The sequence below is a fragment of the Tamandua tetradactyla genome, chromosome 16 (assembly GCF_023851605.1).
Source record: "Tamandua tetradactyla isolate mTamTet1 chromosome 16, mTamTet1.pri, whole genome shotgun sequence".
NCBI classification, from domain to species: domain Eukaryota; kingdom Metazoa; phylum Chordata; class Mammalia; order Pilosa; family Myrmecophagidae; genus Tamandua; species Tamandua tetradactyla.
In genome coordinates this window covers 50,530,151-50,544,810 of record NC_135342.1, presented here as the reverse complement: position 1 = coordinate 50,544,810, position 14,660 = coordinate 50,530,151, and the positions used below count along the sequence as shown (strand labels likewise).

General features: G+C 50.6%; 1 protein-coding gene across 1 annotated transcript in view; it reads right to left on the bottom strand.

Annotated features, from left to right (window-relative positions):
• SLC12A3 (solute carrier family 12 member 3) overlaps nt 1-14,660 on the bottom strand; it is a 41,331-nt gene continuing 26,671 nt past the window's right edge. Inside the window, exons 22-26 of the mRNA XM_077132502.1 lie at nt 14,471-14,582; nt 11,588-11,674; nt 6,944-7,079; nt 5,671-5,738; nt 1-452 (exon numbers count right to left, since the gene is read on the bottom strand). Coding sequence (XP_076988617.1) covers nt 311-452; nt 5,671-5,738; nt 6,944-7,079; nt 11,588-11,674; nt 14,471-14,582 — 545 coding nt within the window. The 3' untranslated portion in view covers nt 1-310. The remainder of the gene's footprint in view (nt 453-5,670; nt 5,739-6,943; nt 7,080-11,587; nt 11,675-14,470; nt 14,583-14,660) is intronic.

Here is a 14,660-nt window from a genome sequence, read left to right as displayed (position 1 = left end):
AAGACTGAAATCTTAATTTGTTGTATTCAACATCAAAAGAAAACTTAAAAGGAATGTGGATCTTCCAGAGTCTTCCCTGTGTCTCCATCTGCTATTTCTCCAGCCTGTAGCATTGAGGCCCAGAGGATGTGTCCAATGGAAGTGGGGTCCAGTCGAAGTTTGCAAATCTGCCAGCTTCTTTTGTCCGATCATCAGATGCTACCACTTTACAGTGCAACAGAATGTGAGTCTGGTCCCATGGAACCGAGCAGGCAGGCTTTCAGCGTGTCCCACAAGCCCTCAGCTTTGGGCAGGGGTGGCCAGCCTGGAGTTACTGACAATAAAAGGTGAGCACGTTTTCCTGGTTTCCTCGAATCAGGATGACCGGGGGTCTGAGGTCCTGGGACAGGGTCTCCAGCCAAGCCATGTACAGCGAGCTCGGGCACTTCCCCTTCCTCCCTATGGGTAAAGTGCTGCCAGGCAGGAAGAAGCAGCAGAAGAGAAATTACCACACATGGTTTGTTTTTCAAAGAGCAAGTCTGTTTATTGTCCCCTGCAGTGCTCCTTCTCCCCACCCACCCTAAGGATGATCTCCCCACTCTCCCTAAAAATATTGCATAAAATGCACCATAAAGCATTTCTAAGCCAAGCTATGGCCTGCAAGACCCATATAATCTGGTCCTACCAAATCCAAGGAGCTCACTGCCTACTTGCGTCACACCAGCCCCACCTCCCCCAGCCACACACATCGCCTGTGATGCAACAACGTGATATGTTTCCATGGTTCAGCTGAGAGTCTTGTCCTGCCTCCCGCCCCTCATGGAGGGCCTTTGGAGAGCCCGCTTGTCTGAATTGTGCAATGCTGTGCAAATAAAGAGATGCCCTGGGAATAGCACTCAGCCACACTGACATGGCTGTTTTAAGGAGTGACTTTTCTACCATCTTGAGAATTTAAAAAATTCATCAGGATGGCACAGCTGCCTTGCTCTTGGAGAAGGCAGCCTCACACAGATCCAGCCAGTGGTCCATGAAGTTGGGGCACCAGCAGCTTTCATGGGACAGCACTTCACAGTTGATTTGTTTTCCAAAGCTCATCTGCAGCCATTATTTCATCTGAACCCCAAAACAACCGAGGGTAATGGGCAGGGCCCACAGCACCATCACTACCCCTCCTCAACCCCCTCATTCACTGCTGAGGACCCCTGAAAGACCCTGGCAGAAAGCAGGCTGTTGTGCAAGGCTGGGGTGCCGAGCACAGCTGCTGAGAAGCCATATCTGAGCCAGGGCTTTGTGCTTCCTCAGCCACTGTGGCTCACTGCCCGTGAGGCTCCATTTTCTCTTCCCTAAAGTGAAATGCCTCCCTCTCGGGCTGTGTGAGAGCTGGGAAGAAGATGGTGCGTGCACAGGGCGTGGCACAGGCTTCCCCCATGGTAAGCATTTCACAGCAGAGCAGCTCTTATTATCAGCCAGGGCCTACCAGCGAGTGGTGGTCACACCCGAGAGGGGCAGTGCTGGACTAGAACTGAGTCTTCCAGTCTTCCCACCCCAGTTGGCTCCGTTCCCTGCACCCCCCACCTCACTGAGAAGGCTGCTAATTGGGGTACCCACAGGGCTGCCCCATGGTTAACATTCATCATGGAAGCTTCACTTGGACAACACACTTATCCAGCACTAGGGAAGGTGGGTAGAAACGAAGGCATTTCATTACGCTGCTGCCGTCTTGTTACAATTTGCCGGCCTGATGACTTTCCAGGGGAAAAGGAAGGGGGACTATTAAAACCAAACTCTCCTGACCTAACAGTTATACCATAGGCTGAAAATGCCCCCCAGGAAAACTACCTTATTTTCAGGACTGAACTCAGAAACTTCAAAGGTCACGAGGGCCAGGGTGCCCGGCAGCAAGAAACAGCCCCGCCCCGCCCCAGCGTCAGTCCATACCCAGAGGCTCTGCTCATGCCCACAGGGTGTACACGCCTTAAGCTATTAACATTTAGAAATAAAATTGCTACAAAGTACAAAGGAACTTTTTGTTCATAATTACATCTCCTAGCCATAAGGAAAGGTAGCCTCAGATCTAGCCCAGATGCGCGATGATAACTTAACAAAACCCAAGTTACAGACCTCAAGATATCCTTTTAACGGCGGTGAGATCTTGGCCAAGTTACTTAATTCCTCTGAGGCTCTGTTTACTCATTTCCGAAATGGGGGAAGAGGTGAGAATGGTAGAACCATCTCATAGGGTTTTGAAAATGAATAAACCCGAAAGCCTTGAGTATCATAAGCACTCAATCAATAAAATACAATATTAATTATTACTACTTTGTTTTAGCAAAAATATTTTTCCATTATAAAAGCAGTACATATTCATGAAAGAAAATCAGGGAAATATAATTTAAAAAGTAAAAAACAGATAGATAAAATTATCCATAATTCCACCATCCAAACCCAACCACTGTGAATGCTTGGGAGCATTTTTCCCCATATTTGATTTATATCCTTTGCATAAACATTTTTTAACCTAGCTGGATTCCTATCATATGTAAAATCCTGCGTATTACTTTTTTTTTTTTCCATAAGGGCAGACACTGGGAATCGAACCCAGGTCTCCAGCATGGCAGGTGAGAACTCTGCCACTGAGCCACCATTGCAGCACCCTGTGTATTACCTTTTGAAGCTTAGTATTAAGCACTAACTAAACATAATTTTTGTGAACATCGTTTTAATGGTGAACAAAATTCCATTCATGGTTTATTCAACCTGTTATTATCATTAGTCTGTCAGGGATTTTACTCTCTCTGGTGGTTTTTACCAAAGGAAGGGAGCAGCGCCCACAAAGAACTGAGAGTCGGGTGTTTTTATTTGTAAAATGGGGTTAGCTAAGTCCCTTTCCTCAGCAAGCAGCCACATGGATGGGGAGAGAGAGAAGTGATCTTAAACTGTGAAGTTCATACAGCGTGATGGAAACCTGGCCCCGAGCCCTTTCAGAAACAGCCGGAAGGTCACTATTCTGAGATCACAGTTTTTGTTTTTTAATCTCAGAGGCCTTCAGAGTAACCCTGGGGTGGGGTTAGGGTTGGGGTCACCGTGATGGGGGCCTGTGTAGGGGGCAAGGAAGGGCTTGGTGGTTCACTCTACCTGGACCTAAGATTCACCTGGCCAGGGGTGGGGGGAGGGGGTGTGTGGTAAATATTCAGGTTCCAGGGCCCTCCCACACGAAACCAGATTCCTCAGGGGCACAGGCTGGGTCCCCGAGTTTAATGAATGCATGTGAAGGCCTCATCATCTAGCAGGTTTGGGAAACCAGTTCTCCCATATGCTTGCAAGGCACCTGGGGCTGTTAAAACCCACTTTCAGAGGTATCGATGGGGATCAAACATCAGGGTTTTATTTAGCTTTGAGGAGGGAGTCTTTATAGAAAAAAGAGGGGTCTGAGCCCAACAGCTGGACCAGGAACAGGTGGTTAGTCCAGTCAAAGGTTGCTGGGCTGCCTAGAAGGCTGGTTTACAGGGCGTTGCACTTTTATCGCTGTGCAGGTTTGAGCTGAACTCAAAAACGGGCTGCTCATCAGACACACTGCTGATAAACAGATGGCAAGCAATCAAGTGCTGCCTCACACTGGCTCAGATAATGGTTCACGTATGTTCTCACAAATACTAGACAACATAATTGTCATTTCGCTTCCTCAGAATTTGTGGGCTCCACCCTAGACCCTTCTCTGGCAGAAATTGAGGAATTGGCATTTTCTACAGTCCCCTAGTGGTCTGGGTGAAGGTGACCCACAGACAGAGCTTTGAGATGTCTCTGGCCTGGAGATTAGTAAGGCACATGCAGCTGCTGTGTCCTCGTGGAGCCGGACTTTCAGTCGAGGGCCTTTGGGCGACAGCTGGAGCTGCCGCCGTGGGGTGTGGTGCCCTGTGCTGGCGGCTTCGCTGAGGTGACGGGGACCATAATTATTTTCACCCGCAAATTCCACAGAGGCTGGGGTAGGGATTGGTTTTCCCCCATGAGGTTTTGGGGGAGGGTGGAAGGGCGTCCCTTCCTCTAATAGCTTGAGAATGAAATTCTTCCTCTAATGGCTTGAGAGACAGACTCATTAAAATGGCAAATAAACTTAGACTCACACCATATGGAACAAAAGAGAATCTTGGAAAAATTAGAATAATTTAACTTTTCCTTTTATAGTTAGGAAAACTGAGGCTCAGAGAGAGGGGGATTGCTTGCCTAAGGCCATGTAGTGGAGTTAAAGACAAAGTCAGGGAGCAAAGCTGAGTCTCTGCACAGAGGCAGCGCTGGCCAAGCGGGGGCTGGGCACACCCCCACACAGCAGGTGGCACACCCACACGCACCAGCCCCAGGAAAAGGACAGAGCGCCATCCCAGGACACAGTCATCCTCGCTGTCTTGCTCTGTGACCCAGCTCCCACCCGGGGCCAATCTTCCCTCGGAACATTCTCTGCCAGGTGTTAGCCAAAGGCTTAGGGATAAACCCAGTCCCCTCTCTGTCACGGTTCTGACACAATACACACACACACAAACATGCATAACTTTTCTCGATACAGAAAAGTACCTCCCTAAAAGCCCTGGGTATGTTTCAGGCAGAGCTAGTTTCATTGGTGAATAACCTCTATAAGCACCCAGGAAGTGGCCTGCACATGGAAGCGGCCTGTGTTTGGTTTAATATTATGCTGTCCCCAGTGCCTGCCCATGCAAACACACACACACACACACACACACACACACACACAAACAAACTTATTCAATGCTATGCTGTCACTATCTTGGACACTGAAACAGAAACACTTGTTCAGAAACACTGAAATTCTTAATGATTTTTGGACAAGGAGCCCCACATTTTCATTTTGCACTGGGCTTTGCAAATTATGTGGACAGTCCTGGCTTCCGGGTATGAAAAAACAGTTTCAGCGGGCTTCCTGGTCTCCTGCAGAATTCCCAAGTGGTCAGCCCCCAGGAAATGCAAGAAAGTCCTGTGTCTTGTCTTGGCCTACATCTCCTTTCCCTGTGGGCTGGGCTCCTCTCTGAGTCATACTTAGCAGGGGACTCAGCCGACTTGGCTGCCGATGCCCTTCTACTGGCCTCAGAGAGAGCAGATTCCCACTGAGACCCTGTCTGTGCCATCATCACCTTCCACCTTACCTTCCACTAACACAGCCTGGCCCACGCCCGCCAGTGGCCGCCCCAAACGGGGTGTGGGCAGCAGCTGCAGCCTGAGGTCCATCAGAAATGGAGCCTCCGCATCAACATCTATTGGGGGTAGGAGACAGCCAGAGAGGGTTGGGTGATTCCCAGACAACCAGGAATCGATTTCCTTCTGGGATGAGCTGGGTCCCCTCTGCCAACATGAGATTTGAACCCATTCCATTTGGCAGGGAATGGTGACAAACAAGGGGAAAGCTGTGGCAAGATGGGAATCAGTGATACCTGGGACATGGCGGGGGGGCGGGGTTAGACCTTGGACCCAATGCGGTGAGTCCAGCTGGCACTCAGGCAAGGGGTGTGGGCAGACCCCACCACATGCTGAGAATCCAACTGCACAGCTGGCTGGAGCTTTGGGCCCTTCTGCCTCCCTCAGTAGGTGCCCAGTTGGTCCTCGGTTGGTGCCCACCTCCTAAGCCCCTTCTGGAGCTGATGTGCTTCACCTCCATGCAAGCTTCTCCCACCAGACACTACTTACATGACGATGAGAGCAGCATCTTGGGAGTGATCCAGCAGAATCTCGTTCAGCCTCACCTGGCGAAGGGACTGGGGCGAGGAAAAGCCAAGGGCTCATTTCCTATATTCTCCTAAGTGGTCCTGCCAACAAGCCCAGGTGCCTCTTTTCACATTTAGAACTGGATACATGACTCATTCTCCTGAATTATTCTATACTCTCAGCTTTCAGGAAGGAAATGGGTGCCAGGCTCACTTCCTCCAAGAAGCCTTCCTTTATTTTTCCTTACCTGACTTCACTATTGTGGTTGCTGGGAGAGTGGGGAGAGTGGGAGCACTCTGACTTTGGAAGTGCTGGTTCAAATCCCCGCTCATATTGTGTAGCTGAGAGAACCTGTGCAAGTTACTTTGCCCCCCGAGCTTTATTTGTAAAATGGATATAATAATGCACTCCCCCGGGGAATTTGGGGAAGCCTCAATGAGATAAATGCAAAAGCATCAAGCACTGGGTAAGAGGCAAGTGGACTTGGGATGAGGGCTGGACACTCCACTTCCTCTATAATGGAATATATGAGAGCTCCTCTGGACACTGCTGTTTATTTAGCTTTTTTCCAAATAGCTTTAAGTGAGCCCTTCGGGGCAGGGTCTCCAGGGCACATAGATCAGAGAATTCTCTAGGGTTTGTGCAGCAGTGGAGAAGAGGGGGGACTCCTTCCCACCCTAAGGCCTGTCTCCAAGTTGTTCAGAAAGAGTTTATACTCAGGATCTGACAGTGGATGGACATCCCAATTTAAGAGAAAGGAAAACCCAGAGGATGTGAGCTGCCCTAGATTAGGGTTTTTTTGACCTCTGTTCTATTAACACTTTGGGTCAGAAAATTCTTTGTTGTGGGGATTGTGCTGTGCTGTAGGGTAGAACAGAAGGGCCCCTCCCCCGCTACCCCCACCCTGCCCCCCCACAGCCACTCGCCCCCTGCCTTGGCCACAGCAGCCATTTTAAGAAGCACTTTCCCCCACAGACACACCTTCTCCCAGCCCTTACTAAAGTCCCGGAGATGGTGCGTGGGAAGGCAGAGGTCACAGCTTTAGGTTGTGTCTAGGACAGGGCCCGTGGACTAAGGGGAGGTGCTTTTCACCAGGAGACACGTCCCAGCTCAACGCAGAGCTTGGCCATGTCACCTTGGGACAGTTGTACCTCGCCTCTCGCTTGTCCCACTGATGTCACCCACCAGGCCAGGAAGGAGAGGGAGAAGGAGTTCCGGCAGCCCCCACCCTGCAAGGCCCTTCTCCGCCCTGCACCTTGACTCTGTTCTTGCTCATCTCCTCGTCGGAAATCTTCCAGGGGCAGTCCCGCCTCAGCTCGGCCACGGCGGCCTCGTCTTTGAAGCCATCATTCAGACGGAAGGGTGTGACCATGTCCTCAAACCTCTTGGTGCTGGGGACAGAGAGAGGACGTGAGATGGGGTGAGAAGGCCCAGTTCCCAGGCTGCCCAGGTCTCAAGAAGGAGAGGGGGGTGGGTGCCACAGTGACATGTCTCAGGCTGAAAGCCATTCTGAGTTATTTACAGCAAAGCAGCCTCTGCATTGAATTCAGTGCTACCCGGTGGGTCTGACATTCAACCCAACTCCCACTAGGCCTCGGGAGCCGCCCTCCACCCACCAGCTTGTTCAGCAAATGTTTCCTGAGTCCCGCTGTGCACGGGCTCTGTGCCACACACGGAGATGACAACAGTGAATGAATCCGAGCATGTCCTCCACCATGACAGAACATGCCGTCTGCTGGTTGATGAACAGGCAGATATACACGAATGGAAAGTTTCATGGAGGTGCAAACTGAGCCCTGGCGAGGCAGGTCCGATGTAGGAAAAGGCTTAAGCAGACCTTGAGGCACCTTCAGGACTGGATAGAGGACGGGGGCATCTGGAGAGAACAATTACATTCCTGGACCTCGGAGCACTTGAGCAAGATCGAATATATTGTTTGACCACAGGTGAGCAAAACAAGACATATTGCTCAAACACAAGTCACAGACAGCACACTCATGCCTTGAGTGTGTGCTCTCCTTCTCCTTAATAAACTTCATTCCTCACTTAACTCTGCTTGTCTCAATCCTGAATTCCTTCCTGTGACAAGACACCGAGCCTGGGGCAGGGCTCCATACATCTTCTTTGGCAAGCTAGCCAGGAGTGATTTAGCAGAGTAAGTGAGGCCTCTGGCCATCCTGATGGGAGCGAGCCAAGCCATGTTCCCTTGAGAGCCAGTAAGGTCCCTGTTCTCGTAATGGGCACGCCAGCCCCTTCTCCGTCTGCTCACTCACCACACTGTTCTCATGACCGGCTCCTTACTTTTTCTCTCCAGATCTTTCCATTTCCTCGTCTGCTAATACGTCTTGAATCCTAATGTGTTCTGCTATTAGCCCTCCTTAGAGCTCTGCATAGGGCAGGGGGAAACCATTGGCTGACAAGAAGAGGCTGTTGGGTGTGTGTTTGCTTTCTTGGAAAATGCCTGCACCTCACTCCTGGCTCTGCCCTCTGGTATGCCGGGGCCATGCCCTAGGCCAAGGAAAGTTGGGCATTGGACTCAGGAGTGCATCGAGCTCTGAAGGGGAGTCAAGGCCCTCTCAGAAGCCTTGATGACCACTCCTGAGTAAGAATGAGGAGGCCCGGGGTTCCTAGTGGCTCCCTGGACATCTCCGAAGAGCATCAATTTTGACAAGCCCCAGGTGACCTTCAATTGTGGCCAGCAAGAAAATTGATTTTTTTAATTGATACTGCAGCCACTTATCCTGTTTTGACCTGCCCCTCAGGACCATTGTCCCTATGAACCTACTTGACAGAAGGGGTAGATGGGACGCCTAAGGCCAGCACCTTCACTCAGCCCCTCCTTTGTTGAATTGGCTGCATACTTTTGAACTACCAGTTCCTAGTGGTGCCAGAGTGCCTGCCCCACTTCTAGGAAGGGAGCTGCTGCAGTCACTGGGCATGTGAACCCAACGAAGAGGCTGCTTGTCTCCCCAAGGTCCTGAGAACCCAGTGGAAGAATCCATAACTGTGTGTCTGGCCTTGGCCAGAGTCAGAACCCAGCCAAGCTTTTCTCTCCTGAATTAGTTAATCCAGTCAATCCAGCAGTATGGGAAATGGAAACACCTGGAAGGGCCCCTCACATCTCACCGATCATAATCAGTTATAGATAGGACCATTCCTTTCCCAAGAAGACACTGTACCCCCTTAAAACTGAAAATATAATGGTATTCAGCCTTTTATCCAAGAGTTCCTAAAATCTGACCTCCTAATTCCTTGTCAATCTCCCTGAAATACTCCTATCCTACCTGTGAAGAACCCAAAGGGGACATACCGGTTAGTACAGGACCTTAGGGCTGTGAACAGCTTTGTCATTTCCCTTCATCTTAGAGTTTCCAACCATTACACCCTTCTTAACAAAATCCTTAGCTCTACCCCATGGTACTCAGTTCTCGATTTAAAAGATGCCGTCTTCCATATGCCCTTACATTCAAACTCTCAGCCTCTGTTTGCCTTTGAATGGCATGGACCAGAGGAGGCTACTCGAACCCAGCTTTACCTCGAGGGTTCAGGGATAGCCCTCATCTTTTTGGAAATGCTGTAGCACAGGATTTAGCCCACTTACGCTTCAAATCTAGCATATTTCTTCAGTATGTAGATGATGTATAAACATGCAATTTCATTCGAAAAGCCTCGCTGATGGACTGCATTTCCACAGCTTAATTTTTTGGCCATAGAAGAATATGTGGTTTCAGTTTCCAAGGCTCAAACTGCCCTACCAAATCTTCTTTATCTCTGGTTTGTCCTCACCCCAGGTGAGCACTCTGTCATCCGAGAGAGTCCAAGCTGTACTCTCAAGGTCTCCCCCTGGGACCAAGAAGCAATTAAGAACCTTCTTAGGAATGGCAGGCTATTGCAAACTCTGCAGACCCCGATTCAGAGAAATAGCATGGCCTCTATGTAAAGCCTCTTGAGGGGGAAGGGTTAGATAATGCCCCCTTGAAATGGGGAGCAGAGCAAGCTGCTGCCTTCACTGCTCTTAGAAGGATCCTCATCTGTCCGTGGGCCTGAGGCCTGCCAAATTTAGAAAAAGGGAGCAGCACTAGGAGTTTTAGCACGGGAACTAGAGAACATCCCTTGACCAGTGGCATATTTTTCAAAGCTGTTAAATGCTACAGCCCAAGGGTGGCCTCCTTGCCTCTAAGCAGTGGGGGCCACTGGCCTACTTATAGAAAAAGCCACCACGCTGATGTGGGGACAGGCCCTAGTGGTATACACACCCCACAAGGCCAGAGACATTCTAGAGGGAAGAGGACATCAGTGGCTCTTGAACAGCAGAGTCCTAAAATATCCACAGAAAATGCTGGAGGGTAAGGGCTGCAAACCAAGCCTGTCTAGCAAATGGTAGGAACCAATACATTCCTGGCTATAGAACACTGCTATTCACCCTTCTCTCTATTTTTTACTTCTTTTGCCTTCCTCTCAATCTCCTTCCCTCTCTAGGACATCACTGGGAGATGAGGACAGGGAGAGGGAGGGGCTAGGAGGTCAGGTTGGACTTGACTTTATAAAGGAGATAGAATCCTGGAAAACCTCATGTAAACTGACTTAAAGAAAGCAAATCCTATTGTAAATGTCTTATTTTAAGAATTTGAAATTGGATCATTTTGTAAGGCCAATAATCCTGTTTGACCCTACAATTGATCCTTGCTACAAATTCACATAGCGGTATGCTTGAAGTCTGCCCAGTTGCTATTGCATGGAGGGAGTAGGGAAGGGATTACCCAAATCACTCAACATCCTACTTTTTTCCCCACTCCCAGCTCCAGGGTGTTATCATGCCCCTAAGTGCTGCAACTGCCATGTCAGGGAGCTACTTGGCCCTTGGAGGGGAAGTGCCTCTGCCACTGGGCCTGATTTGGGGTCTGTGACTCTGCCACCCCTGGCCTCAGCTGATTGGACCAATGGTAGACAAGAAACAGGCTGCTCAGTGACCTTGACCTTGGCCCGGCAGGAAGGACTGAGCTGGAAGGACCCTAGCCCCTTTTTCCGGAATTCTAATTAGGCAACACTTGGAGAAGGAGACAGCTGACAGTGGAGATGGAACTGCAAGGAAAGGTCAAGATACAGAGAGTGCTCAGAAGCCCGGAGGAAGCAGAAACCACCAGTGAGGGGAACAGAAACCGCCAGTGAGGGGAACAGCACCACCGGCACTGACCCCGGGCCAGCGTGTTTACATGGGTCATATATGAGACAGTGGTTCCCAGTGTGGGGTCCCCAGCAGCATTGGCGCCACCGGAGACTTTGTTCGAGATGCAGCTTCTCAGGCCCCACCCCGGAGCTACTGAACCAGCCTATCTGGGAATGGGGCCCAGCACTGTGCTTTCACAAGCACTTCAGGGAATTCTGATGCACACACTCCTTTATGAAGAAGCCCAGGGGGTTGGAGAAAATGAGAAAACCCTTCATCTTCATAGGTCAAATCAGCCTTCTATGAGAAGCAAGCAGCAGGCGCTTATGCAGTGTGAAGGCAGAAACTCCTTTAACCCCGAAAAATGAGGGTGGGCGGGTGGATTGGGATCCTTGGCGAATGAAATGCTGGCAGCTGTTCACGTGGCAGACCACAGTCACAACCTGCCATCCAGTGAGCGCTTAAAACACCGGACCTCAGAAAGCCACGTGGGCATTCATCAGCTGCAGAGACCAGGTGTGTTTCTGGCAAAGGTCAGTAGGACAGGGAGAAGAAAACTCAAACTTGAAAATAATCGCCTGCAAACTCCTACTCTTTCTTCCTCTTTCGCCAGCTGGGAGTATGGTCCCCTTGACCCTTGGCTTACCAGGGAAGAAGGGGGTGACAGGCTGAGGTGTCTGCAGGACACAACACTGGCCCTTCTCCTAGGAACTCCCAATACAGAAAACTTACTGTTCAGCCCGTGGCTTCTGATTGATGTCGGGAAGGACATGGACTTCGTGGAATCCCAGTCGGAACTTGCTCAGCAGAGAAATGATCCTGGAAGACACACCAAGACTTTTAAAAAATGTATTCATCCATTCAGCGAATCATAGGCCTGCTGAGGGTAGAGCCACAAACAAAACAACTCAAACCCTGCTCTCATGGCATTTGCCTTCTCAGAAGGGTGGGGGTGAGGGACAGATGATTAAAAAAATGGAAACTGATAAAGTAGGTTGGGTGATAATTGCCTGGAGAAATAGTTGAACAGTATCTCCTAAGTATCTGGGGACCAGCTCTGTGTTAGTGTGCCTCAAATTTTAATATGTCTATACATTTGGGTGCATTGTTACAACGCAGATCCTGTTTGGTCTGGGAAGGGGCCTGTCCACAGGCCACACTTTGAATAGAGAAAGGAAATAACAGAGTAGCAAGGAAACAAATAGAACACGCAAAGATAACAAAGAACCACAAATAGCAAGCCAGATGGCGCTGAGTCTGTATGCAGTTCAACAGGGGAAGAGAAGCCAATTGTGGTTTTCAGAGTCAGGAGGCCGTGATTCTGGCTGGATGGTGTATGGTGGGTAAAATTGCTATAGGCCAAAGAGGGTGGGACAGAGATGTCCACTAAGGAGTCTTCAAAAAACGATGCCTGCCCTGGCCCTAGTCCTTCCACTGGATCAGATTCCCTCGGCAGGCTACTTTCCACCCACCCACCCACATTTTTAGGGGTTAAAGGAGATTCTGTCATGAGCCTCTGCTGCTTGCTTCCCATAGAAGGCTGATTTGACCTATGAAGATGAATGGTTTTCTGAATTTTCACCACCCCTCTGAGCTTCTTCATAAAGAATCCCCTGAAGCGCTAGAGAAAGCACAGCACTGGGCCCCACTCCCAGACAGGTTGGTGAGTCTGGTGTGCATGCCTGGTTAAGGACCCCTGGAGGAGGAGAGGGGAGGGGCAGCCCAGGAGGAGTCCAGATGAGTCAGAGCACAGGGTGTAGGGAACAGAGTGGGAACGGAGAGGGGCTGACTGGCCTGGAGCATAGGAAGGAGGGGCGATGAGCCCGAATAGCCAGCAATCAAGAGCCGCTGGCTCAGCGCTGGCTTGGTCAGAGGTCAAAGCACTGCTGGTTCTGGAACTTGGGGAGTGACATGATGAAAGGAAGAGCTGTGGGCAGGTTCATCTGGACATGCAGCAGGGGGGTCGGCAGGCCTGGGCAGGAGGCAGGGCAGGCCCTGATCATGAGGTGAGCAGAGAACGTGGCCCATCATGAGACACTTGGAAGGCAAAAGAGGTGGCGCCAGAGTTTTCAGAACCTTCGGGTGAAGGACAGCCTGTTCCCCAGAGAGGTTCCCCAGCAAGCCTTGAGCAAAACTAAATCGACTGAGTCAAGCTTTGATTTGGTGCCAGGAAAGGAAACCGAGCATGCAGAGAGGACTTGACTTGACTCTCTGGAGATCACAGAAATGCTGGAACCAGCTTTCCCCAAGCCCCACCTTCCTCAGCCTTGCTGAGAAGGCGCCTTCCCGATGGAGGGGTCTGAAACGAGGGTGAGGACAAAGAGATCATGTTGCCGGCACACCCGTAACTCACAAAGTGGGTGTCTAGAGAAGGGTGACCGTGGGGGGTAATCCTGACACAGGACCCAGGTGGGGAGAGCTTTAGGGGCCATGAGACGCCCTCCCCTCCCAGCCTGGATCCTGGGATCCTTGCAAAATGTAACTGAACAGGTGTCTTCTCTTTTGCTCATTAGTTGAGTGGCCTTGGCAAGCTCATTTCCCTATCGGTATGTACCCTCCAGTGACATTTTCGGGTCTGACCTGCCTCCATCCTGTGGCCTCTGGCCTCACTTGAACTTGCTCTGCCGCCGCAGCTGTGCACACATGCCGCCTGCCTGATTCCCACCGGGCCCGCTGTTTATTTGCTTGACTCACATTCTTACTTAGGTAAATTTCAAGAGGAAATTTTAGATCACAGCTTTAAACAGAAAGCCAGTATCTCTTGCCAGAAAGAGGTGACCAGTGATCCTGTGTGAATAAACCAGTGCAACTAAATGTTGACCAGATGCCATTGCCTGCTACCCTGCTGAGTCCCAGCCCGCTCGCTCTTGCTTGAAAAGGAAGGTTAGTGGATGGGGAGGTGCGAGGGTAGTTCATTGGTAGAATTCTTGCCTGCCATGTGGGAGTCCTGGGTTCGATTTTGGCCTGTGCACTCCCCCCCAAAACAATAGTCAACAAATGGTGCTGCAATAATAGGATATTCACATGGAAAAAGAATGAAATGTGATCCCACCATACGGCATACAAAAAAAAAAAAAAAAAAGGATGAGCAAGGGCCACCCAGCGGAAAGACAAGCCAACACGATCCTGAGGCCTTCTCCAGACACTGAATTGAAAGCGAATGAAAGGGGATAACTTGGCACCAGGAGATTCAGTGGTATTTGTGACCCAAGTGTCATTGCCAGAGACTGAGTCCCGAGCTTCTGGGAGCACTGCCCTAAAAGGTTCTCACCCCACCCCATCCCTCATTTTCCATAGGTTTCTCCTTAAGGAGAGTTGTGGTTTTAGATTTAACACATCTCTCCATCACGGCTGGGACTAGGGTGTCTGTATCTCATCCGAGGGGGTCAGGAAAGCAGAACAGCGTCTGAAATGGAGAGAACCTGTTCCTGCCCAGGGCCCCACCTACTTCTGCTGTGACCTGGAGAGAGTTGAGCCCTGGGCTTTGGGACAATTTCAGGCCCCCCTGGGGGGCAATAGAAATAACATGGGGAGCGGAGGGCCCCAGGAGGAACTGAGACTGCCCAGCGCTGGTCCTCTGCCACCCCCCGTGCCGACCACACCTCCCCGACTTACGCCTTTCTCTCCTGGTCCATCCTGTTGATCTGGCCCCCCACGAACACGCGGACCCTGCACTTGCTCCACCTCTTCTTGCGGCCGAGCAGGTAGGGGATGAGGAGGGTGAGGCCTGGCAAGGAAGGTCCCCGTGAGCCAGCAGAAAAGCAGGTGCAGGACAAGGCAAGACAGAGGGGGGCAGAGCCCCAGA